The 24803-nt window shown below is 37.8% G+C and overlaps 2 protein-coding genes across 2 annotated transcripts; both read left to right on the forward strand.

The window, feature by feature from the left end:
- Positions 1–3500: 3500 nt before the first annotated feature.
- Positions 3501–6704, forward strand: LOC122831373 (trypsin-3-like). Its single transcript, XM_044117501.1, has 5 exons — positions 3501–3573; positions 3941–4094; positions 4684–4946; positions 5040–5176; positions 5257–6704. The coding sequence occupies exons 1-5, from the start codon at positions 3534–3536 to the stop codon at positions 5404–5406; spliced, it is 744 nt and encodes a 247-aa protein (XP_043973436.1). The 5' UTR covers positions 3501–3533; the 3' UTR covers positions 5407–6704.
- A 4650-nt stretch (positions 6705–11354) lies between these two features.
- Positions 11355–14693, forward strand: has1 (hyaluronan synthase 1). Its single transcript, XM_044117474.1, has 5 exons — positions 11355–11407; positions 11945–12634; positions 12773–12998; positions 13097–13229; positions 13359–14693. Exons 2-5 carry the CDS (start codon positions 11951–11953, stop codon positions 14032–14034), a joined length of 1719 nt encoding a protein of 572 aa, XP_043973409.1. The 5' UTR covers positions 11355–11407; positions 11945–11950; the 3' UTR covers positions 14035–14693.
- Positions 14694–24803: the final 10110 nt, after the last annotated feature.

Here is a 24803-nt window from a genome sequence, read left to right on the forward strand (position 1 = left end):
TTAAGGAAAACGTGTGAGAAATTACTTAGTCCTGCTTGCTATTATACCTACTCATTATTCACCAAACCACAGCCCCTTACAATTACACACGAGACACTTTATTGTTTCGTCCATCCTCATTGGCTAAAGCATGTGGCTGACCCTGGCCTGATCAAAGTTAGCCCCAATAATTGAGGGGCCGTGGCCAGACATCTGTCAAAATTCATAAAGCTGTGCATTTTTCTGCATTTTACAAGAGTTTGCATCAGAATGTAGACTGCACTTTGTTCAGTTTATTTATGGTTAGTTAAGCAATTTGCTTTTATGGTTAATTGAGAATAGCAAACCTCTTTACTTGTTTATACTCATGGATGTGTCTCTGGGAGGCTTTGGTGTTCATTGAGCTGTTGGTCCATTGTGTGGTGAACACGCGTCCAAAATAAAGTGGAATTGTTCCTCTAATTTGTGGTGCAATTTATTTTAGTTACAATCAGATAAGGAACCGAAAGGAAAGTGAAGGAAGAACAGAAATTTAAAGGCACTATACTCAGTTGCTTGTTCCTTTTATTTTCGTCAGCAGGAACCCCATGAAAAAAAAAATCTTATCACCCATTGAGACTAAACTTTGATTGACCACCAAACCAGAAGCATAGAGAAAATGATAAACACTGCAGATCTGTAATAACTACTTGGACTTTGACATCCTCCATCCCTTTGACATCTTTCCATCCCTGATTACCTGACCTACAAATGATGACTAACAACTAAAAATAGTCATTTACACAACTAATAAGGTCCAAAGAGACCAAAATGCATTAAAAACTTCAGATCAGTATTGAAATGAATTATATTTTTGAATTTAATATTGCTACAGCGGAAGCTGTCAGATTGTTTTGCTCTCACCACGCAAATGAGCCAACCGATGTCTTTGTTTCTCCTGATTATGGGACCAGAACACAGGCTGCGTGAACAGAGCAAAGATACAACAGTGAAAATATTACCCCATTTAAGGTGTAAAAGATATATATGTCTGCATTTGTTGAAATGTGAAAATGCTAACATACAGATAAGAGGAAAAAGACAGTTTGTGAAAAATAAAAAAAATAAAATAAAATCTGTCAGTGTCAAAACCTTTGGCCATAACTGGAGGAAACCACAAGGGCTTGGTTGGTCCTGGGGGGAAAAAACATTCAGCTTGAAATGTTTATCCATCTTAAAGTAAAAAAAAAAAAAACAACCCCAACAACAACAACAACAACAAAAAAGAACAGAAGCACACTTTGACCTGAGCAGCTGATCATTTCCATGTGACTTTCCATGCCTGATGACCTGGATTTTTATGCCATGGTTCAGCTTTTTTTGTATTTTAAATGTAATCAAACATGTTTAAAATGAGTGAGTCAAATAATCTGAATGCTACTCAGTAATGAAAGGGATGAGAACCTGCCTGTGCTAGATGGGAATGTGTTATGCTTGGCGCTTAAGTGTTTAATCATATGGGTTTGGCAACAAAACATCCTTAAATAATTCCCTGTCTGGCGTTGATAAACAGCTATGCTCATACGTGAGTAATGGACCATTATACCTGTCACTTCATCTTCATTCTGAAGCTCTGAGTCAGTGGTGATTTGGCATCGCTCTGACGCCACTTGCTGATTTCCTATAGACCACAGGTGTCAAACTACAGTCCTCAAGGGCCAGTGTCCTGCAACTTTTAGATGTGCCTCTGCTGCACCACCTGAATAGAATAATTAGGTCATTAAGGCTTTGGAGAACTGATCTACACAAGGAGGAGGCAATTAAGCAATTTCATTCCAGTGTTTTGTACCTGTGGCACATCTAAAAACTGCAGAACACACTGGAGTTTGACACCCGTGCTTCAGACTATACATTAAAATCACAGAGTTTGCAGGAGTCAAACCCATTAGTAGAGTGCTTCAGGCAAATGTAATGTAGTTTCAGCTTCAACATTTTGAATAATTAAAGTAAACGAGTGTAAAACGTAAAAAACTTTTAACCAGCAATTGGAGCATCCAATTAAATATTAAGTAAATATTGTCTGGTAAGATGAGACCAGCATACATATCCTGTTTGGAGGAGAACTGGGTCTGATCATTGCCCCAGAAATACTGTACCACCGGGAACATTTGGAGGTGAGAACATCTTGGTGTGGAAATGCTTTTTTGACATGTGGCAGAATTTTTAGAATTGCAAGAAGGATGAATGGAGAAGCGCATTGAGACATTCATGATAAAAGCTTGAAGATAAAACAACAAATAAAATCTCAGATGGCTCCAAAGCATTAAAAATAAATTAGTTAGATTGGTCCAGTCAATCGGCAAACCTCAATCCAACCAAATATCTATGAAAACACTGGAAGATCAAAGTGAATAGATGACATCTAAAATCTTGACAATCTAAGAGTTTGCGTTGGAAAATAGTTAAAAACCCACGCCATAGAGAAACACCATAATCAATTTATCTGTAAAAGAGACATTAAAAAGGCATTTAAATAATAGTGTTGAATATTTATTAATAGTATCCTTTCCACATTATTGCATATAAACACATATAAATTTCCAACCAATTAAAAAGTCTTGTCAGGCAAAATTACAAAAATGTGGGGTAGCTACTGCTAAACGTCTTTTAAAGTTGGAAACACTCACTGACCAAAAAGGTCTTTTTTTTTTCACAAAAACTGCAAGTATGCGTGTCCCTTTAGCTGGCAAGTACGTGGTGTAAAAAAGGAAACATGATTCTTCTTTAAGATAAGTTCTAAAGTATAGCTATGAAAAATACATCTGTACTTACAATGAATTTTATTTTAATACAAATAAAAGTTGTCTAAATATAGAATTACATCCTAGCTCTGGGTGAACTGTAGCCTGTCAGTCACTCAAAATATTTCTCAGTGAGGCCACGGTGAAACAGAAACCTCACGAAATAAGCTAAATTACTTAATTTTAATGAGAGCAAACCTGATGTCTGAAGTCCTAGGAATTCCAAATATATCAGAAAATGCTCTAAAAATGGGTTCTGGGACGTTTTTCTGAAGCAGGACAGAAAAAAAAAAAACATTTTTAAGAAGGTTAAAACTCATTCCTTTGAAGGTGAGAACTTATTCCCATTTTTTCACATAACTTGTTCAATACAACTAAGTTTACAATTTGCAGCCTCCAGTTTTCCCAGAAAGCTAATCTTTGTCCTACGTGTGCAGGCTGGACATAAAAACTGTGAACATTATTAAAACCAGGACATTTAGACCTCTGTGCTTCAGAACATAGGGATTGACTGTCTCATATTTGACTGAAAGTACAAAAATGAGAAAATTAGACAAGGTTTATAAATTTTCGGAGCGATTTTTCCTGCACATATACATCTTTTAAAACTTTGTTTTGGCTCGTATTCCTTAGGTTTACTTTAGATTCAGCATACCTAGGGAAGTGTAACATATGTTTTGAGGTGATAAAAAAGCTTAAAAGGAGAAGATAAGAGGACTAAAATACCGAACTTAAAGAGAGCAAGGCCACATTAGTTACAAACCAGAAAGAGGCATGGAGCTCTTTCTTTTCCTGATCTTCTTAGGCGTTGCAGGTATATTTTATATTCATTTATATGGGGAAAATGGGTGGCATTAGAACTTGAAATTATAATTGACACCAGCAAATACATTTTCTATATAATGAAATGTGAAAAGGAAAATGTAATTTTACTTCTGGGAGGCAGTTGCTCAGAAAGAAGAGATTTATCCTGAAACCTTCGGATGTTAAGTTCGAACCCCTGCTCTGTCTGCGACTTCGGCCAAGATTTTTCTAAATAGTAGCCTTGTTTCTGTCTGACTGGCCTTGGGTAGCTGAGGCTACAGTGTGTGTATTAATTGCAAAGTTCTTTGGAGTCCTTTGACTCAATAAAGCTCATCACAACTGGACGCAATTTACCGTTTCCTATTTGTAACGTGCAGCCGGCCTGGAAGATGATGAAAAGATTGTTGGAGGATATGAATGCCCGAGAAACTCTGTGCCCTATCAAGTGTCACTCTTCACTGGGTACAACTACTGCGGAGGCGTCCTGCTGTCTGATCAGTGGGTGCTGTCGGCTGCACACTGCAAACCAAGGTACAACATGATAATGAACATCTTTCATTTTATTGCATGCACAGTGCTGTGCAAAATTGTTCACACAACTTGAAGTTTTTCATAATTTTTCACATTACAATTTTTTAAATGTAGAATTACATGTGTCAGTCACTCAAAATATTTCTCACATTACAATTTTGTGTATTGGTTTTGTGTTTTATATGACTAACCAAAACCAACTCATAATTGTGATGGAGAGGGAAACAAACCCAGGATTTTACTTTTTTTTTTTTTTTTTTTAAATCTATATCTGAAAACTGTGCTCTTGAATCAATATTTTGTAGAATCATGTTTGAATACAGTCTTCTGGGATCTTTTGCTCATTTCCTTTTGTAAAATATCCCAAACTCAGCCAGTTTTGTTTACACTTCTTAGTGAGGGATTGACTGTCAGTGCTCCACAAAATGTCCAAATGTTGGAATGTTGTTTTATAGTGTAATCCTTCTTTGAACTTTGTTTTCGCTAATTGAAAATATAATTTAAAACCTAAGCAGTTTTCTTGTGATTTTAATCAAGGGCAGCAGTGCTGCGGAAATTAAACTGGCTTTCTGAAATGTTTCTTTTTCAGCTCAAATTTAGAAGTTCGACTGGGAGAGCATGACATCTGGGAACCCGACCATACCGAACAGCACATCATGTCTTCTGCGTTCATTCGCCACCCTGATTACAATCCCCGCACGCAGGACAATGACATCATGCTGATCAAGCTGAGTCAGCCTGCTATTCTGAACGACTATGTGCGTCCTGCAGCGCTTCCATCAGACTGTGGCAGTGCTGGAGCGATGTGCCGGATATCTGGATGGGGGAACATTCGCCCCAGTGACGAGGGCTGTGAGTTAAACTTTGTCTGCTCTGTAATTTCCAATAAATGAGAAGAGATAAGAAAATGAGATGGAGAAGGAGCTGACTTCGGTGTGTTTACAGCAAGGTACCCAGACAAGCTGCAGTGCCTGGAAGTCCCGCTGCTGAGTGATGACACCTGCTTCAATGCATATCCCTTTCAGATAACTGAAAATATGATATGCGCTGGATACCTTGAGGGAGGGAAAGATTCCTGTCAGGTAACATCACTATTGCACATCAACAGATGTTTATATCTTGCTGCAAAATATGACATCCTGTGATCTCTTTTAAACTTCAGGGTGACTCTGGGGGCCCTATGGTGTGTGAGGGACAGCTCCAGGGAGTTGTGTCCTGGGGCCACGGCTGTGCTCAGAGAAACAAGCCTGGAGTGTACACAAAAGTTTGCAATTATGTTTCCTGGATCAAGACAACAATGGCTTCTGGCTGAGGCGTAAAGCTGAAGGCTTCAGATATACAGGGAAAAAAATGAGTAAAGTCAATCAATTTGGCACGTTTGTGTAAAGTGTCATTTTTACTGGTCCGCAAGATAAAATGAGGGTGGATTTTTTTTTCATGTAAGTAAAAGGAATCCTTCACATGAAGTTAAAAAAAAAACTTTAAAATGCTGACTACTCTCAATGTGACTTTGAAAGAAGGAGCAGCTGTTGAGGAAGCCAAATCAGGTCACGCGTAAATTAAACTTGTTTCTTATTCAAAGAAAGACAACCCATCCAAAGAAAGATGAAAAGCAAACAAACGCAAGGAAGACAGGAGCCTGGAGCTGTAGCAGTGGTGGGAGGCGCTGCCCTTTCCATTAGACTTAGATGAAGTGGCAACATCAGGTAGAACGAAGGAAAAAAATCATACCCCCCACTGTGTCCAAGAGGGCGCAGTGGGGGGTTGCACAGAAACCTCTGCATATATAAAGCAACATAAATATAACATAAAGGTGGGGGCCAGCAAAGGTGGTGAGTTCAGGGAGGATGCGCTCATAGCCATGGAATATGGCTTTGTATACCCATGCAGTCTGCATGGATATACATGCAAAGACAGGGAAGCTGTGTGGCAAAGACAGTGAACTTTACCACACAGCTCTCCCAGCCAGCAGTCTCTAATATGGTGGAAAGGTTTATCAGCGTGGTCTTCTGGAGCCTACCACAGAACCACAGATGTCTCCGGGGAAGCATGGTGGGTAAGAGCATCTTGTTTACATATCATCCAAGAGAGTTGAGAAAGACAGCCAGCATAAGCCAACACAGGGAAGCCAGTTCAGATAGCAACCGTTGTTTTGTAGTTCAAGCAGACGGCGTTCATTTTTCCATTCTGCTGTAAGTTCTCACCGGTACATCTCTGTGGCTGTTCCAGTCATCCAAATTATTTTTGTAGCCATTCCCACCAGAACAAGCTAGCAACTTCTCCAAAGTCAATTCTATCTTGCCAGAATCACATCCAGCTTGCGGCACTGGTCCCACAGCCTGCTAGTCTGAGAATCCGCTTGTAAGGATTTGGTTTTCTCTGTGTTGATTTGAGTTTTTCTGTGTGTTTATTTTGGGTTTCTGTGTCTTTTGAGTCTCCGTGTTGTGCTGTCTACCCCCTGTCAAGTCGTGTGAAGCTGTCTAGTCTGACGTCTTGTCTGCTGTCAGTTATTATGCAACCAGTTGCTACCAGAATTTGAGCTACTAGCCTCCTGCTCAATCTGTGCTGCCTGGACTTTCTGGATTTGTATTTTCATCATTAAATCATCACTTCTTCATCCCAACCTGGGTCCTCAGTGTCTTCCTCACCACCACTCACCACAAATTGTGACACCGTTATTTGGCATAATTTTTCACACTAGACAGGCAGCTTGATAAGGGCCGAAACAGCTGCCGACAGCTTCTGAATTTTTCAATATGCCAGGTCTTTACTCTGGTAATTTTCTTAATTTTTTATGTTTCTTAGCGTGGCTCTACTACTCTGTCATGCAATATAACCCCAATTGTCACTGCAGAATAAATCCAGCCTTTAGTGTTATAAAAAAACAATATGCAACCTCCAAAATGTAACTTTTTATAAATGCATGCATATATGCTCATGTTTAAGCCTTTCAAATGTTGACCAATCATAATAATAGACTGAAATGAAATAATGCTTTATCTTGCAGCTGATTATAGCTAACATGTCCAAATGCCATGTTAGCTATAACATGTATGAATCCTAGGATGTTCTGAACATAATTAGGTGCATGTCAACACAAATAAGACTAATCTTTTCCTGCTGATTAAGAATTCAAGCTTCTGAATTGAGTGCATTCCTGTCTTTTCCCCAGTAGAGAACTGATCAGCTCATTCCTAGTTTTCTCTCACTGTTTTTTCTAATGAAACCCTAATTGTCTAGAAACTCTCTCTTTGTAAAAATGCAAACAAGGGTTTTTTGTTTTACTTAGTTTTTTTGAAAGTAGCTTATTTTTCTTAACACAGCAAAAACAAGACGGTTTGAGTCAATAGGTGAACACTATAGGTGAACACCCAGGTACCTAAAGGCTGGCAAATGGCTCCTCTTATCCTCCAGCTAATGAGCCTCCATGGTGTGCAGGTCCATCCAATTACACCTGTTGTCCATCCTCCAATGGAAGGCTCCCACTCTATGGCTCCCTCTAGTGGAAAACTGTCTGTAAGGAATGAAAGAATAGCAGCCACACACAACCCAAACCTCAGCGCCTCGCAAGAAAACAGTGGACTCCACATTCTCGGTTTCTGTAACAGCAATATTCAGCAGTTTTGGACTTTCTGTAAACATGTTGCCGCAGAAACTGCACCTGGAGTAAATGTGTTCCTCATTTCTGGCTAAGCACATCTCATGTTGATAATGTTTATCACAACACATGCACAGGAAATCTGGCGAGCATACCAGCATCTTCCAGAAACAGGAAGACATCTGTCCGACATACACTGACACGTTGAAGATGGAAAAGAAGTGGGTTGTAACAATGCAACTGTAAAAATGTTGCATAACTATTGTCGAATCATTTTGTTTTTTCTATAAGAAAACCTTTTGTGTTCTTTAGTTTAAAATTTACAAAATCTTTTCAGAAGGAAGAATCTTATTTTAGACAATCATTAGTTTTGCACTTCACAAATCTGGCATTTGTTATATAGTGGCAAGACAAAAACCATTGTAGAAAAAACAAAAGAAGAACAGTGTGCACCAGCCATGTAGGAGGCACAGTATACATAAAAGATATTCTGGTGATTTCATGCAAACGCTGTGCATGGGGATGCCATGTTTTCCATGCCATACCCATGGATACAATGGGGAAGGCAGCATCATGCTGTGGGTTACTCTTCTTCATCAGCTGTAAGGAAAATGGTCATGACAACATTAGAAGGAAAACCTGTCTGAGCCTGGAAGTGCCATTTCATGGCAAATCCTTGGTTTGGAGAAGCCAAGTGAAAAGTACACACCTAACAGAGATGAACAGTTGCCTTTCCAGATGGTCTCCATCCAGCCTGAGATAGAAATATTAGCAAATCTTACATAGTTGGCATTAACAAGATACAAGTGTTTTCCTTAGAGCAGGGATCTGCCATTCCAGTCATTCTTCTAGATATATCAATGCTTCAGCACACTTGAGTCAAATAATTTGGTCATTACCAGGCATCTGGAGAACTTTACTGGAAACTTTTAATCCAAGGACAGAAATCCCCCAAATTTTCTGCTGGAGTGAGTAATTGTTGGATCTGGGCTTTAAGAGGATGTGATGTTTTTTTTTTTTTTTTTTTTTTCCCATTTACTGACAGCTAAAGAACAGGTTTATGTGTGAGATGTCAATTCAAGTGATCATTTAAGCAACAATTATCTTTACTAGAAAATGCAAAATGCTCTTCACATCTCTGCACTTTGTCAAACTGACAAGATATCACCAAACAATTCTCAAAGAGAACTGTGTCATACTGATTATAAGTGTTTCAAAAGCCACATGGGCATAACTCATCGCTGTGAGCATGCAACGCTGTAAATCTAAATGCAAATGGTTGGGAACGCAATATTGGGCATAACAGATCAAGCTGCCTTTCATGTGGTCAGAACATTTGCAGCAACAAGCTCAGACTCAGATAAACTTGACAATGAATGGGGAGAAAAGTGTACTGCTTAAAGATTGCCTCCGTAGCCGAGGAATAAAACTGTCACTTAGAACCAGCCAGCTGTAAATCATGGCAAAGTGTGCTGCAGCATTGCTCTTTGAGGGTGAAAAAACTGTAAAGGATGCACACCACTCTGGCATAAGCTTACTGGCAATAGAGCAAACGGTAATGTTTGACTGATGTTCCTTTAAGTGTATCAACATAAGTAAGGTTATAAAATGATTTTAGTGACATCATGCACGGCAAAGAAGACCAACTGCAGTTAAGAAACTTATTCTCTCAGATGGTCTAACTATTTTAGTAAACCTCAGAAATGATTTAAGTGAATTTTGGTTTCTTGGGCGTAGCACAGAGTTTATGAGTGAGTCACCAGGCCCTCGCCTGACCTCCAGATTAAGACTGCCAACCTGTGAAGGTTTATGAAGGCCTGTATGCAAAAATATCTTTGTTTTCTTGGAGGGACATCAACCTTAACAGGAGACTGTTTATAGCACAACACATTTGTTTATTGGTTTATTTGGAATTTCGCAAGAAAGAATATAACTCCTTCAGATGCCAAGGCATGTAGATGTTGGTCAACTAAAAGTTCTAAGGAATGTATTAATGATTCAGTTATATGACAGAACAGCATAACTATTTAACCTGATCCTCTTAAAAAAATAATTAAAAAATGGCATAGATTCAGATGAATTCTCATGCTTGTTGAACATTAACTGCATTTTAATGGTATTTCAGAGGTTTCTTAGTACGTAAACAAAACTCACTAAAGCACTCACTTCACTAAAGCTGGATTTTAATGCACAAAACAAAAAAATAACAAGACTTAAAAATGGCTGTGCATTTGTACACAATGGACTCACTTGCTTCACCAAAACCGTTGTTTTTCAAATGAATTAAAGGATAAATGTCACATTCAAATGTGAAAAAGTTTAATAATAATAATCTGGTCCATCATCATTTTGTTCATGAACACCTGTTTCTAACTAAGGAGTGTACACTTTTGAGAGCCTCTGCATGAATCAAGTACCGTGCCAGACAACTGCATGCAGATGCAGCTTTATGCTGCTAGGAAAACACAGGAGTTTCAACATGCAAACAAACCTGGACGCTGACTGTATAAGAGGCTCAAATTGTTTGTTGCTGAAATAATAACTCCTGGGGATAACCAACACATCAAGTTACAGTTTCTGTGCATATAATCTCCCTATATGACATCAGTTTCTCTGTAACTTCTATTTGTGTCAGACATGAAGCGTGTTTTTGCTTCATGCCAGCTGCCAGTGGCTAAGGGTGTGGATACTCATGAGAGGTCAACAGATTTGTGAAGAACCTCCTCAGGGATGTGATCATGGGTAGGTCAGGACATTGAGAGCCTGACTAAAATAACAACAGCAAAAAACAAAAACAAAAAACAAAAAAAAAAAACCCACAAAAAACAACAACATATGGAACAGTTTATTTATTTTTTTTTAATATATGCATCTTTTCACTTTAACACACACACACTTCTATCCATATCATATTACAATTTGAAAATAAGTTAAAACAATTTTTTTCTGCAGTTTTAGATGATAACCACCAGGGGGAAACATCTAACTACTGAACAGCCCTGTTGAAGCCTGGCCCGTTATAATGTCTCTTTTGGTGACGCCGTGACGTCATAGCTAGACATTGCAAGTACCGCGTCAGATTGGGGAGCAGAGCAAGTACCGACAAAAAAAAAAATCTTCAACTTGTCCAAAACAATTATTTACAATATTTGTAAAACAACAACAACAAACAAAAACAACAACAACAAAATTAAAAAAATGATATAATAGGAATAAATATGCATGTTTATATGCGTTTACTTCGTACTTGTTATAAAAATAAGGATCACTGTTTAGTAGATAGATAGATAGATAGATAGATAGATAGATAGATAGATAGATAGATAGATAGATAGATAGATAGATAGATAGATAGATAGATAGATAGATAGATAGATAGATAGATAGATAGATAGATAGATAGAAACTTCGCAAGAAGCTGTGTGTAGCTGTCTAAGGAGTAATCCATCATTTTTCCAGTGTATAAGAGATCTCCATGGTTAAGACAAAAACAAAGCAAAAGTCTGCCCCGCGCGCCCCTTCCTTCTTGACGCAGGACTGAGTCAGCCGCGGTGCGTTTAATTAACCATTCACAAGGCATAAAAACCAGCACGTAGTCCCATCCCAAACCTAAAAACTTATAAACGCAGCAAATTCAGACCAAAAGCACTCAGACTGAGAAGAACAAGGGGTGTGCGAGCTAAATTTTGAAGCCAAGGGAGCCGCACATCATCAGGTAAGATGAAAAAAAAAGAAAAAAAGGGGGTTGGGGGGGAAACATTAATTAGATATTAAATATTAGATTTAATTAGATATTTTTTAAAAGTTACTTACTTGACAAAAGGAGGGAAAAATCTTGTAACTAGAGTTTCCATTAATTTATTAGGATTTTATTTAATGTTTTAACTTGAATCCAAGAAAAATAAAAAGTAGATATTAAAATAAAATAAAATTTTGTTGTAATACAGCAGTAAAAATATTTGTTATGATAAAATCTTAGATATTGTGAGATATTAGTTCTCAGAATGTTTGTAACTGATGATTTAAACAGATTCCAGATTTTTCACTATTATAATGACTTTATTTTATCAGTATGTGATTTATCTCTTTTGCCTCATATCCTCGTAGTAGTTCTCATCCATTCTGCATTAAAGCTGTAAACTTGTAAAACTTTATCAGAGAACTTTGCCAGGTTGCTCATCTGGAAATATTTGAAGTTTCTTAAGTCTCTTTTGAATGAGTTCACCAACCTGTCGTGTCTTTTGGTCTGCAGAGAAAAATGAAGCTGAAACATTCATTAAAGAAGCTTTGGACAATCTTTCGAGCCATTTTCACGTTCCTCTTTGCTCTGCTGGTTCTGGGAATCATGGTTTGGGCCTATGTGGAAGGCTTCCAGCTGGTGACATCCATGTATGGGATCATTTCCTTTGGCTTTTACGGACTCCTGCTCTCGCTCCATGTTCTGGTTCAAAGCCTGTTCGCCTTTATTGAGCACAGGAGAATGAAAACCCGCACCAAGCCGTGCAGCTACACTAAAACAATTGGATTCACTATTTCTGCTTACCAGGAGGATCCCAGCTATCTTAGAGAGTGCCTCAACTCTGTCAAGAGCTTGCAGTATCCCTCGGAGCTGTTGCGTATCATCATGGTGATAGACGGGAACTCAGATGATGACAGGTACATGATGGACATGTTTAGGGAAGTGTTTGCAGACCAGGATCCGGGTTTCTTTGTGTGGAAGAACAACTACCACTCATGGGATCCCACAAAGCCTCAGGAAGACAAAGAAATGGGAACACAAAGCAGAGCTGATTATGTCATTGGAGAGGATCCTCAGAAAAAAGACTTGGAGCATCTGATCCAGAACAAAAGGTGTGTGTGCATCATGCAGAAGTGGGGAGGCAAGCGGGAGGTGATGTACACTGCGTTTAAGGCTTTGGGATCGTCAGTTGACTACATTCAGGTATTTATTTTTCTTACATTTGTTGAAAATCTCAAAACGTTTTATTCAATATCTTAAAAAAACCCCCAAAACAAACAAAACCAAACAAACTTGTGGCGTTGCAAGTTTTTAGTGATGTTTAATATTCTGACTCCTCAGGTGTGTGATTCTGACACCAAGCTGGACCCTTTAGCTACTGTGGAACTGTGCAAGGTATTAGAGAGCAACCCCAGGTACGGTGCTGTGGGAGGAGATGTGATGATTCTCAACCTGAAAGATTCATACATCAGCTTCATGAGCAGCCTCCGGTACTGGATGGCTTTCAACATGGAGCGGTCCTGCCAGTCCTTCTTCAACTGTGTGTCCTGCATCAGCGGTCCTCTGGGTAAGGAAAATAATTGTCACTGATGCCAAAGGATGATCATTTTTAAATAAGCTCCCCATTGTTGAAAGATCTCACTAGATACATACTTTTTCATGCAGGTTTGTACAGGAATGACATCCTCCAGCAGTTTCTGGAGTCCTGGTACAATCAGATGTTTTTGGGAAGTCACTGCACATTTGGCGATGACAGACATCTGACCAATCGAATGCTGAGCATGGGCTACGCCACAAAGTACATACTCTTTGGTTATTTCTATTACAAAAACCCAAACTAAATAAACTACTCATTATTCATCATGTTTTTGAGATGCTGAATATAAAGATTTCTATAATTTCTTTTTTGTTTGTTGTGTTTTTCTAGATACACAGCTCGTTCCAAGTGCTACACAGAAACACCCGCCCAGTTTCTTCGCTGGCTCAACCAGCAAACTCGATGGACCAAATCCTACTTTCGCGAGTGGCTCTACAACGCGATGTGGTGGCACAAGCATCATCTCTGGATGACCTACGAGTCCATCGTCTCTGGTATTTTTCCTTTCTTTGTCACTGCCACGATGATCCAGTTGTTCTGGATGGGCTCGCTGTGGGACATCCTCTGGGTTCTCTGCTGCATCCAGCTCATCGGGCTGGTGAAAGCAGCCTACGCCTGCCTCCTTCGCCAAAACATCGTGATGGTCTTTATGTCGCTCTACTCCTCATTGTACATGACCAGTTTGCTGCCTGCAAAGTATTTTGCCATTCTCACTATGAATAAAAGCAGCTGGGGGACGTCTGGTAGGCGTAAGATTGTCGGTAACTACATCCCCCTGCTGCCGTTGTCAGTGTGGGCTGCTATTCTCTTAGGTGGGTTTGGATACACAATCTACAGGGAGACTCAACAAGATTGGTCAAGTCCAGCCAAGATTATGGAAACTCGGTTCCTTGTTTTTGGTTGTGTGGCTTACTTATGTTACTGGTTGGTCATGATGTTCCTCTACTGGGTGTGGTTCCGCAGGTTGTGCAGAAGGCGCTCCCAAAGCTACACCCTTAGCGTATAGATTTAAAGTCTGAATACAATTTTAATGACCATTGCTTTATTTATTGTATTTATTTTGTCAGCTCAAACTAAGGGATTAAATATTGTTTTTATCAATTAGAAGGGCAACATTGACTATTTCACTCATATGGAGATGTTTTTACATATTTAAAAGCATATGAGCTGAAGTTTTTGGGGCTATTGCAATACTCAAACTTTTCCTGATTAGGTGACGAGAAAGCAGACTGTTTGCTATAAGATATTTATTAATGATATTTAAATCTGGGAAAAAGTGATTGGTTGTTTCTAGAAAGACTAATTCTACTGATGCCACTACTGTCCATGTATATTGTTGTGTATGAAGTTGTCTCTGCACTGAATGCTGCACTGCATCTCATGCTGTTCTGCATATTTACTTGAAACTTGCACTCTGTATGTAGAGTACGCCACACTGTGAACCATCAACAAGCAGAAAAGCTATGTCTGACCAATGCCTGAAGTTATTGCAACACTTTATCATACATACATCGTACATTAATTTTGGCAAGAAGGCTTCCACACCCCACTGTAATCAAATCTATCTAACAATATAAATTAAGCCGATTGATTTATTGTTACAGTTGGCATACTCATCTTGTGTGAAGTACAGTACAAATGCACTTTTATGGAATTTGATACATTGATACGTCTATATGTTTGTTCTCTTTGTTTTTTTGTTTGGTTGTAAATATTTCAAAATGTGAAAATGTTATTCTATTTCTGCCAAATAAAATATTTATAATAAAATTTTTGGAGAAAATGTAAATTGTTTGCTATATTTATCCTAAAAAAACTGGAAACAAATATTTTTAAATAGTGAGCTAACTTGTGTTCCCTGAAATTAGCTTCCCAAGTATTCAATTATAGAAGAAACTCACACCCTCACCTGCCCTAAAATGAGCAAGTGATTGTGCTGACAAGAAAAATAATAATAAAAAAAACATGTATTTTTATGGATCTAACCGAGGGCTGCACAGTGGGGCAAGTTGGTAGAGCTGTTGGCTTGCAGCAAGAAGGTCCTGGGTTCGATTCCCGGTCCAGGGTCTTTCTGCATGGAGTTTGCATGTTCTCCCTGTGCATGGTGGGTTCTCTCCGGGTTCTCCAGCTTCCTCCCGCAGTCCAAAAACATGACTGTCAGGTTAATTGGTCTCTCTAAATTCTCCCTAGGTGTGAGTGTGTGTGTGTGAATGGTTGTGTGTCCTGTCTGTCTCTGTGTTGCCCTGCGACAGACTGGCGACCTGAACCCCGCCTCTCGCCCGGAACGTTGGCTGGGGATAGGAACCAGCAACCTGACCCCACTAGGGACAAAGGGTGATTAGAAAATTGATGGATGGATCTAACCAAAAGCAATATAGCTTAATGAACTGAATTCACAAAGTTTGGTTCAAAGCACCAGAATAGTTAGATCAGACATATTTGTGATCTGTATATTTATGACAGAGGCTAATGGTACATTATTACCAATATTGTAGCTGAACTTTAGCAAGCAACATGAACAATGAAATACATACTGATAAAGATGCCATCACTGTAGTAGGAGGTGAAAACGGTATCACATCTGCTTCAACAAACCCACTGCTTGCAGAACAGGCAGCACAATGAGGATCAAGTTCTTTGGTTTTTCAGAGCATTTAACAAAACCTTGTTGTATTTACTGTGTCCAAATCTTGTGGGTCAAAAATTCCACAAGTTTTGTCTGGAGTTCTCGACAACCGCCTAAAGAAAAGAGCAGCTAAACGCAGCTTTTAAGACTGAAGGTTTGTGTGTGTAATCAGGTGGTCAGCAGCACAGGAGCACCATAGGAACCTGTACTCTCACCAATCCTATTCACACCTCAGGATTCAATATCCTGTCATGGTAAAAAAAAAAAATACTCAGATGTTAGAAATTAGTTTCCACTATCTTAGTGGTTAGTGAGATATCGAGCAGTCAGTATCTTACCTTTTGCTGTAGACTCCCAATGATCTACATTTGCATCTTAATTAATTGTGACCCTGACAATGGTTACATGTTAGTCAATGTCTCCTCATGACAGTGAAAGGGGTAAAAAACTAGAAAATTTTCAAAAGTTAATTTCATGAATTAAATTCAAAACGTTAAACGAAAGTATAATTATGGATTTAATGCGTAATGTACGACATTTTAAATGTCTTAAGTGGTCATGATTTACTACTAGTTTTTTAGACATTAAGTTATTACATAAATATTAATTATAGGTACGACTGTTGATGTAAAAACACCATGGCAGATTGTTTTGGGCTATAATCATTCCCCTCATTGTACACATCATGCATTGTAGCATACACTCATCAATGCATATGACTATGTTCAGTTCAGTTCAGTTCAGTTTCACTTTTGTTTGACAAATTATCAACATTAAACACAGAAAACAAAAACAATACTACTTTACGAAACCAAAAAGGCTGAAGCCAAATCTTATGCTTGCCTACTCTGTTCATCCACTTACCAGCTTACAGGAATAACAGATATATTCTGTCTATGTGCTTACAAACAAAAATCATGTATGTGACATACATGATTTCATGAATGTAAGTACATGTATAACAGTAGATGTATAATGTTATACAGTATAAGGTTCTACCATTTACATTTTAAGGCTCTTTTAAAGGACATCATTTGAGATCGCCATTCATTTAATTCCACAGTTTCATGCCAGGAACTGAAAAGCTTCTAGACTTGATCTGGCTTTTCTCTTTACCATTGCAGCATCCTAAAAGTTTCTAAGTGAATGTTGTTATAAATGCTGCTTAAACTACTGGTGCTCTAAAAAGCGAAGACTGTAGCAAAAGGTTTGGTTTTGTCTTCTCTTCATTCTGCACCCTCTTTAAGAGCTGTTGTGCTGCCTTAACCAGTTTTGTTAATATGTGACAGTCACCACTCACCAGTCACATATTATGATTATGTAAAGCATGCAGCAGTATGAATATGAGCAGAAAAACGTGATAGAAGAAACATGCAGAATCATATATCCATAACAGCGGGTTGCCCAGACAGTAAGGGCAACAATTAGAAAACATTTTGAGTTTTATGACTTGCAACTAGAACACACCCCAGAACTCTACTTTTTGCAATGGTTGCACTTGTGTGCCTAATTTTTGTCCCTCAGCGCACCAGCACCAAATTAGATGGATGCAAATTTTGGATCCCTTGGCATAATTTAACATTGCAGTTTTACAAAAGCGGCCAAATTGAAATCTGCCTTAAAAATCCTATGTGGGCCTTGCTGGAGTTTGTCCCAACTTCTTGGGGTGGACCAGTTAAAATCTCCAACTGGGAAGATGTAATTTCCAACTTCCAGAATACAAGTGTTACTGAGACTTTATTTATATGTTTTATTTTACCTCGAACAACTGGTAAAAGAATATAAAAAAATATTTGCGCCCAAATTCATTGCACTATACACTTTAAAACATTTGAAGGTGGTTTAACTTGAAAATTAAAATCCATCTGCTGCCTTGATAGTGCAATTTAAGTCAACAAGAAAATTGTTTTGGTTTTGTCTCAAAAATTAAAGCTCATGAAGTTGATTTAACAACAAGAGACAAGTTGTCTAAACATTGTTTTTAAGTTCATTAGTCTTGAATTGAGGGTTTTAACTTACTGCTGCAATTTAAACAACATAATTATTTCACAATATGCAAGAAAAAATGACCCTCACCTGAAGAACACACATTTCTTCACACAAAGATATTGTGACACAAAGTCACTACATCAAGTTGATAATAATAATTTAAATTCTTCAAATTGCATGAACAAAATTTCTGATCTGATACTGAATTTGATTACATATTACAATGAATTCTGCTCAAAAACATTCAGTGTGAACAGTACACTATCCTCAAATTTTGCAAACTTAAAATAAACATTTGTCTTAATAACACAAAAATGCAAGATCAATGTAACACACATCCATCTCACTCACAGTGCAACACAAGAAACAAAAACATGCCGCTGAGCAAACTGGGAAATAGTTCCCACTCCTTTGCTGAAAATTCTAATTTATTCAACACTTGGAGGTTTGACAAAATTAATAAAAAGTCAACACAACATACTGGTGTAAGTTTATCTTTCACAAGCTCACACTTTTAGGTTCAAAATCTAAAACTCGCTAAATTTATTTGACTTACACAGCAGAAGATATTGAACACAACTAAATGTGCTGGTGGGTTTTAGCTTTGGTTGTTTTTCATTTTTTAATGAAGACCATGCAGCAGACAGAAATCAATAACCTATTCATGTTAGATTACTTTGGTTGATTTTTCAGTTGTAACTACAATCAGCTTCAATACCTAATAAATATTAATATATTGCACTTTGCATTTGTGCTACCGATACCTGATGAAATTCCTAAACTTGAGTTGATTAGGGTTTTTGGTTTTTAAAGTATTCCCCTTTCTTTAAAACAGTCATTAATTCAAACCACCAGATCTCCTCAAAATGCCCAAGAGGAACTTTTTGCTGACCCTCTGATTATTTCGATTAAATAATTAATTCATACATATTTAATCAATATTCTGTTTAGATAAAGAGAAAGCACAAGGATTCCCTGACCACATCTTCCTGGTTAGGTGAGTTGGGTGGACTGGTAGCTTTTGTTAGTTACTTTCAAATGACACATGTGGATGGAATGATTTTCCTTAACAGCTGGGTGGAGATTTTGTTCAGACTCTTAAGAACAGCAGTACAAGAATAGTAACGAACATCTGTTTCTAATGGACACAAACAATTGTCACTTCACTGTAGAGAGGAGGAGTAACGTAAATTACATATTGAGAATTTATATGAAAGTGAATGATGGAAAAAAGCTTCTGCACAGGGTATGAAATCGCACAGACAATGTTTACTGTGCGCTCATCAAAATGGCACTTGATCATGTCCACATGGGGTGTGGATGCATTCATTGTACAGCAAACATACATACGTATAAAGAATGATGGATTGTTATATACGCTGAATTTGGGTGTGGAAAAAGAATAACACATAAGAAAAATGTTTTTATTTGTATGAATTACATCAGAATGGCATGTTTTAACGTACGAAATTTAATTTTAGATTTTCACCTAAATGTTCCAACAAGCCACTAATTATGTCAAACATACTCCTGTGTAATAGTTCATGATTTAATAAAAGCGACAAAAAGATTTAAAATTAGCCTGTCATCTATTAATATTTCTGTAAAAAGATGATTATACTGTAAAGAACATGCAAGACTAGACATGGGCACTTTTTCTCAAATCACCTTTATGTTTGTCTTGTTTCAAATTTTATAATCACTTTTTTTTTTTTTGCTTCAAAAGTTTTAATAATTATGTTAATGAAAAATATTTTGGCAGAGTTCAACTGAAAAATAGGCCAAATTTATAAATTAATTAATATTCCAATGTTTTTTTTTTTTTTTTTTAAACTCTAAAAATCTACCAGTTAGTTATCTAAAAATATGTTAGTAATTAAGAGTAATAAAATATATTTTCATTATGGACGTAAAGAAATATTCCAAGGATTGTCTAGTACAACGATAAGCAACTCTTTAGTAAGGCCTGCAGCAGATTGCAGGGAAATGCCAGAGTCTTTCCTCACCATTTTGACTCATTCAAAAGTCGGCTTATGACACGTTTTTCTTATTTTCCACTTTGTCTCGTGTTAAAAAAAAAAAAAAAACTAGAGTTGTTTTGCTGTCTTAAAAGCTAATTGATTTCCTTTCTAAAGACTTGTAATTTTATAGTGTTACAAGAAGTTGCTGCACTGTGACCTGCCAGGGCTTTTCCACATGACATGTTGATCTGATACAAAATGGTACCTGGACTCAAAAGGTTTTATCACATAGGTAGGGAACATCGCTTTCACTGTTATTTACTGTGAAGAATAGAAAACTGGCACATTGACAGACTGTTAAGGAAAACCTTCTTTAAAAAAAAAAAAAAAATTAACTTTTATGTTATCTAGTTCTTCAGTCTTTTACATTACAGTTGATTGTGATTTATGCTTCAATCTCGAGATTCCGTACTTGTTTTTTTACATTTCCGTTCACCTCCCTCTTTATTAGGAGACATTAAAAAACATGTGTTTCTTTCCACTGGAGTAATGGCAATGAAGTAATCCTTATTCCAAACGAACTGCAACAGACCCCCGCCCATTCGCGGTTCGGTATTCATGGATTTATTTTTACTTTTCGGCTGCTAATAATTTGAGGAGAATTTTCCTGTTTACAGATCTCTTAGGCATATTTAAAGTATTCAAAAGACTTTTTGGGAAACTAAAATGCCATAGGCACAATGCTACTTGATGCACTTCTGACTGGTGTTTGCTAAGAAACCATTTCTTTTCCTTGGTGTGGATCAGCTGTAACCCCACGGCTGTAGGAAAGGAAGATCGTAGTTGTTCGCTTCTGTGGTAGTGTGAAAACGGTTTCAACTGTGCATATTAATGCATATTGAGGTAGATTTCATTGTTAAACTATTAAAATTGTCAACAATGAAAAAGTTTTATAACTAGTCTCAAGTATTTGAGGATTTCAGCTATTTGTTGGCAGAAGTGGTCAGATGAACTGTGTGGAAGAAAGTCAGCAGTAAAAGCAACATCAGACACAGTGTTCACACATTGTTCCAAAACTGTTCAAATGTATGAAAACATTTAGTAATAATAATATGCTGCACAAGATTATAATATAAAGATATTGTGCTGATGTTAGAATAGAAATAATGTGCTCACGATCCAAGGGATGTGCGTCTGTTGGCATCTGAGTAGGATGAAAATGTAAACAATGTCCACAAAATAATACCCAGGAATCCAAAATAACAGAGCACAAGAGAAACAGTGAAGCACACAGTGAAGCACACATGATGTTAGCAGTAGGATCTGACGCCTGAGTGATAATTGTTTGATGCAGCACTGAAGCCTCTTGATGCACTGAAAACTGTTGATGTGGGAAGATCAGCAGTGATTTTGCTTTTCGATTTGTCTGCTACCATCGCCTCTGTGCCTACTGCAAACTGGTTTGCAGCAGGCATTATATTAATAAAAAGTGCACTGAGCGGAAAAATAGTTTATAAAAGGCAAACTGATCAAAACTCAGAACAAAACCTCCTGGTGTAAAAGGATTGGTGCGCTTTGTCTTTTTCTTCTTTTGAGTTCACACGGGCTGCACAGTTGGTAGAGCTGTTGCCTTGCAGCAAGAAGGTCCTGGGTTCGATTCCCGGCCCGGGGTCTTTCTGCATGGAATTTGCATGTTCTCCCTCTGCATGGTGGGTTCTCTACGGCTTCCTCCCACAGTCCAAAAACATGACTTTCAGGTTAATTGATCTCTCTAAATTCTCCCTAGCTGTGAGTGTGTGTGTGAATGGTTGTTTGTCCTGTATGTCTCTGTGTTGCCCTGCGACAGACTGGCGACCTGTCCAGGGTGAACCCCGCCTCTCGCCCGGAACGTTAGCTGGGGACCAGCAACCCTCCTGACCCCATTAGGGACAAAGGGTGAATAGAAAATGGATGGATGGATGGAGTTCACAAACACAACTGTAATCATAGCTATACCAATGTCAGGGCTGCTAGATGGGTGTTTTAGCTTAGCTTACGTTCAACTGCTCATCATGAAATTTCTGTAACCACATTTTAACTACTGAACCAACAGTTCACATCTATTTTAAGGAACAACAGAGACATAGAGCTTTGGAGTTGGAGGGAGAATCTTTGAGAAAAGTTTTGGACACCGTTTATTAATTAATGCAAAAAACGTACACAGTTGGGAAGACAGACACAGGTCCAATTTGGTAATAGCAAGGTGTACTCAAAAGCCCCCTGTGAATGCATATATAGACACACACATCAGTGGTGTCTATATAAGGCCTGGTTGCAGCCAGGCCTTACTCAACTTGAAGAGCACCATAAACCGCAAAGACCCAATATAACTTTCCAAGAAGACATTTGTGTCTCTTTGCATCTCTCCCATTCCCACCAGCTTAGAAATGGATTTCAAGCATAAACAAACAAAACAAAACCTAGAATGACTCAGACACAAAGTTTCATTTGTTCAAAACAAAAGGTTTACTTTAGAGAGCCCAGTGTGGCCAAACATGCAAGAGATCAGATGACAATGTTCTATCTGCATTGTTATGGGTCAAGCAAAAATGGCTTCAGAAAACTGGATGATGTTTACTTACTTAATCTACAAAACATTTGAAACAAAGCTTTCCCAACATTACATTTTGATGTATGCAGAAGCAATCGCTATGAACAATTCAGATTGCTGTATTTACTTACAGACAGTAGTAAAGGGACAATAAAAGTAAAGTATTAATTTGAATGTTTCTACAAGTAGTTTGAAATAAGAAATAATTACATAAGAAACTGTCTTGAACCACCAGAGGATTTTTCAAGTCGCAAAACAAAAAAAACAAAAAATAAAACCAACAAAAAAAAAAAACACCTCAGGGTTTTGCTTTGTGTGTCTCTGTGTGTGTTTGTGTGAAATGTGGTTTCTGTGAAAAATTAGGTGATCTCCCAAATGAGGCAAACTCCACAAAAATCATTCCCCGTTTCTCTGACTTAAAGCAGATTCTTAAATGACGACTCAAGGATGAATATTAAGATAAAAATCAGTTACTAAGAAAGTCTAAATTATTGCTCTCATGAATACATTAGAGCTGGAAAAGGGTCTCCTCTGACGAACAATGAATTCCAGTAAAACTACACTTTTGTTTTTTTTCACTGATATTATTTATTGGAAATACATTTATTGCATAAGATCTGTCTCACTATTCAGATAACACTTCCAAAATATTCCCAACTGACTATGACCATGTCTGGAATAATAAAACCATATCCCCATATACCTAAATTCAGCATATTTATCAGTCATCTTAATATTATCACACTATTTTGGCAGTCTTAATCCAAATGATAAAAATTCAAGTAAAATCTATAACTACATTCCAAGTTTTCTCAGATGAGAAACAACTTGAAATGTGTCTAGCATTATGTTGTGGAGCTGCAGGAGGAATTGGTGCAGTTCATTAAATAGATGACATCACGAGGAAAGAACATTATATGGGAAGAGTGAAGCGAAGGCAGCAGCCTGGAGGTTGAAGTGAAAATTTGTCTTATTAGTGGATAATGGCCTTAAATCCACCACCAAAGTGGTTATAAAATGGCTTAAGAACAAAGCAAATGCTTTTTCACAAGGATCACAAAGCCCCAATCTCAACGGGGCTTTGTGATCCTACCCACAAAGATTTTTCAGATCTTTGTGGGTAGATCTGAAAATGAGAGCGTGAGCGAAGCGGCCCATAAACCTGACTCTGTTATGTCGGATCTGTAGGGGAAGAATGGACCAGCACTGCAGCAAACTGTTTTGAGAAGCTTGTGGAAGGAAACCAAAAGGTCCGACCCCTGCCATGCTGTCAATACTACAGAGGAAATTTATGTAAACTTCTGATTTTGAAGAAATAAATAGATACATTTATACTCTCATATTTAGTAGAGACTGCTACTACATAGCCTCTTGACTGCTGTGGCATGTAGCAAATCTAAATAATTTTGGAAATTCTACCTAACCTAAAACAATACAAGTTTGTTCTGATTTAACTTCAGAAATTGAGAAAAAAAAGTGTCTTGTTATTCCACGTATGTAAACCAATGGTTTTAGCTGTTTGTATTGATCTTTATACATCAGGAAATGGTTGCAAGAAATTAGAAAATTGCCTCAATTTCCACCTACTTCAAAGGTTTAGAACAACTGGAATAAAAGCGATAAAAGTTTTAACTTGCATCGTGCACTCTGAGGAAGAGTTTACCGAGAATCTCCATGAAATCTGTCTGTCATTTCAGGACAGAAATGACAGACAGATTTTACTTACCGTCAAACTTACAGCACATATAAGTTTGGTACTTTCTTAATTATCAAAATATGTTTGGGAATTGGTACCATGGGAGACCAGTGGAGGACTTCTGATACATCTGCTGATTGTGACTCGTGACCTCTGATAGAACTTTAACTTTTTGGTCAGATTATTTTTTTTCCCCAAATGAGAAGCGTTTTTTTTTCGCAACTTTAGCAAGAACATAACTCATCAGATTTCATAAGAGCAGTTGGGATTTGGTGTCTTTTACCATCTTTTAGACCAACTGGATTTCAAAACTCTCAGACGTTATGTCCATTTAAACCCAATGTGAGTAATGAAGTAGAAAGGGAGGAGAAGGAGTTGGTGCAAACGAATTATATGACAAAGCAAAGAATCACTTCCCGTCTTCTGTTTGAAGTGAGAGTTCTCTTGCCCACCCTGTCTGTCTGGGGCTCCCTACGTCAGCTGCCAAGTCTGACGCAAAACCTCAACAAACCAGGTGGGATTATCTGGAGCCCCACACTTTTATTAATCGCATTCCACTAGAGCTGTTCAGCTGCTTGCCCTGACCATTCCTCCTTCAGTCTGCGAGAACCTCTTGGATAATTTTTGAGGATGACAACACTTTCCACAAACATGTTTGCTACAGTGACTTTTATAATCCCTTCCAGATGCTGTTATATGGCCCGACACCATAAGATGGTGTGCACAAAAGAAGAAAGAACCACTACTGGTAGATCGGGTGACTTAACTTTCTTACAGCAAGACTGTAAAAAAAAAAAACGTTTTCTGGGTGTGGCATTTGTCTATTATTTCCAAAAGAGTATTTTCCACCATAAATGTTTAGCTCTGCTTTTTATTTGTTTTCTACTTTCCCAGCATTATATAAAAGTAAAAC

The sequence above is a fragment of the Gambusia affinis genome, linkage group LG05 (genome assembly GCF_019740435.1).
Source record: "Gambusia affinis linkage group LG05, SWU_Gaff_1.0, whole genome shotgun sequence".
In the NCBI taxonomy this organism is placed as follows: Eukaryota; Metazoa; Chordata; class Actinopteri; order Cyprinodontiformes; family Poeciliidae; genus Gambusia; species Gambusia affinis.

Excerpts from the sequence above, each read along its gene's own strand:
- LOC122831373 (XM_044117501.1), top strand. The coding sequence starts at position 3,534 with ATGGAGCTCTTTCTTTTCCTGATCTTCTTAGGCGTTGCAG. Across the intron at positions 4,095-4,683 it reads GCTGCACACTGCAAACCAAG|CTCAAATTTAGAAGTTCGAC; the intron begins GTACAACATGAT and ends TTTCTTTTTCAG. Across the intron at positions 5,177-5,256 it reads GAGGGAAAGATTCCTGTCAG|GGTGACTCTGGGGGCCCTAT; the intron begins GTAACATCACTA and ends TTTAAACTTCAG.
- has1 (XM_044117474.1), top strand. The coding sequence starts at position 11,951 with ATGAAGCTGAAACATTCATTAAAGAAGCTTTGGACAATCTTTCGAGCC. Across the intron at positions 12,999-13,096 it reads CTGCATCAGCGGTCCTCTGG|GTTTGTACAGGAATGACATC; the intron begins GTAAGGAAAATA and ends TTTTTCATGCAG. Across the intron at positions 13,230-13,358 it reads AGCATGGGCTACGCCACAAA|ATACACAGCTCGTTCCAAGT; the intron begins GTACATACTCTT and ends GTGTTTTTCTAG.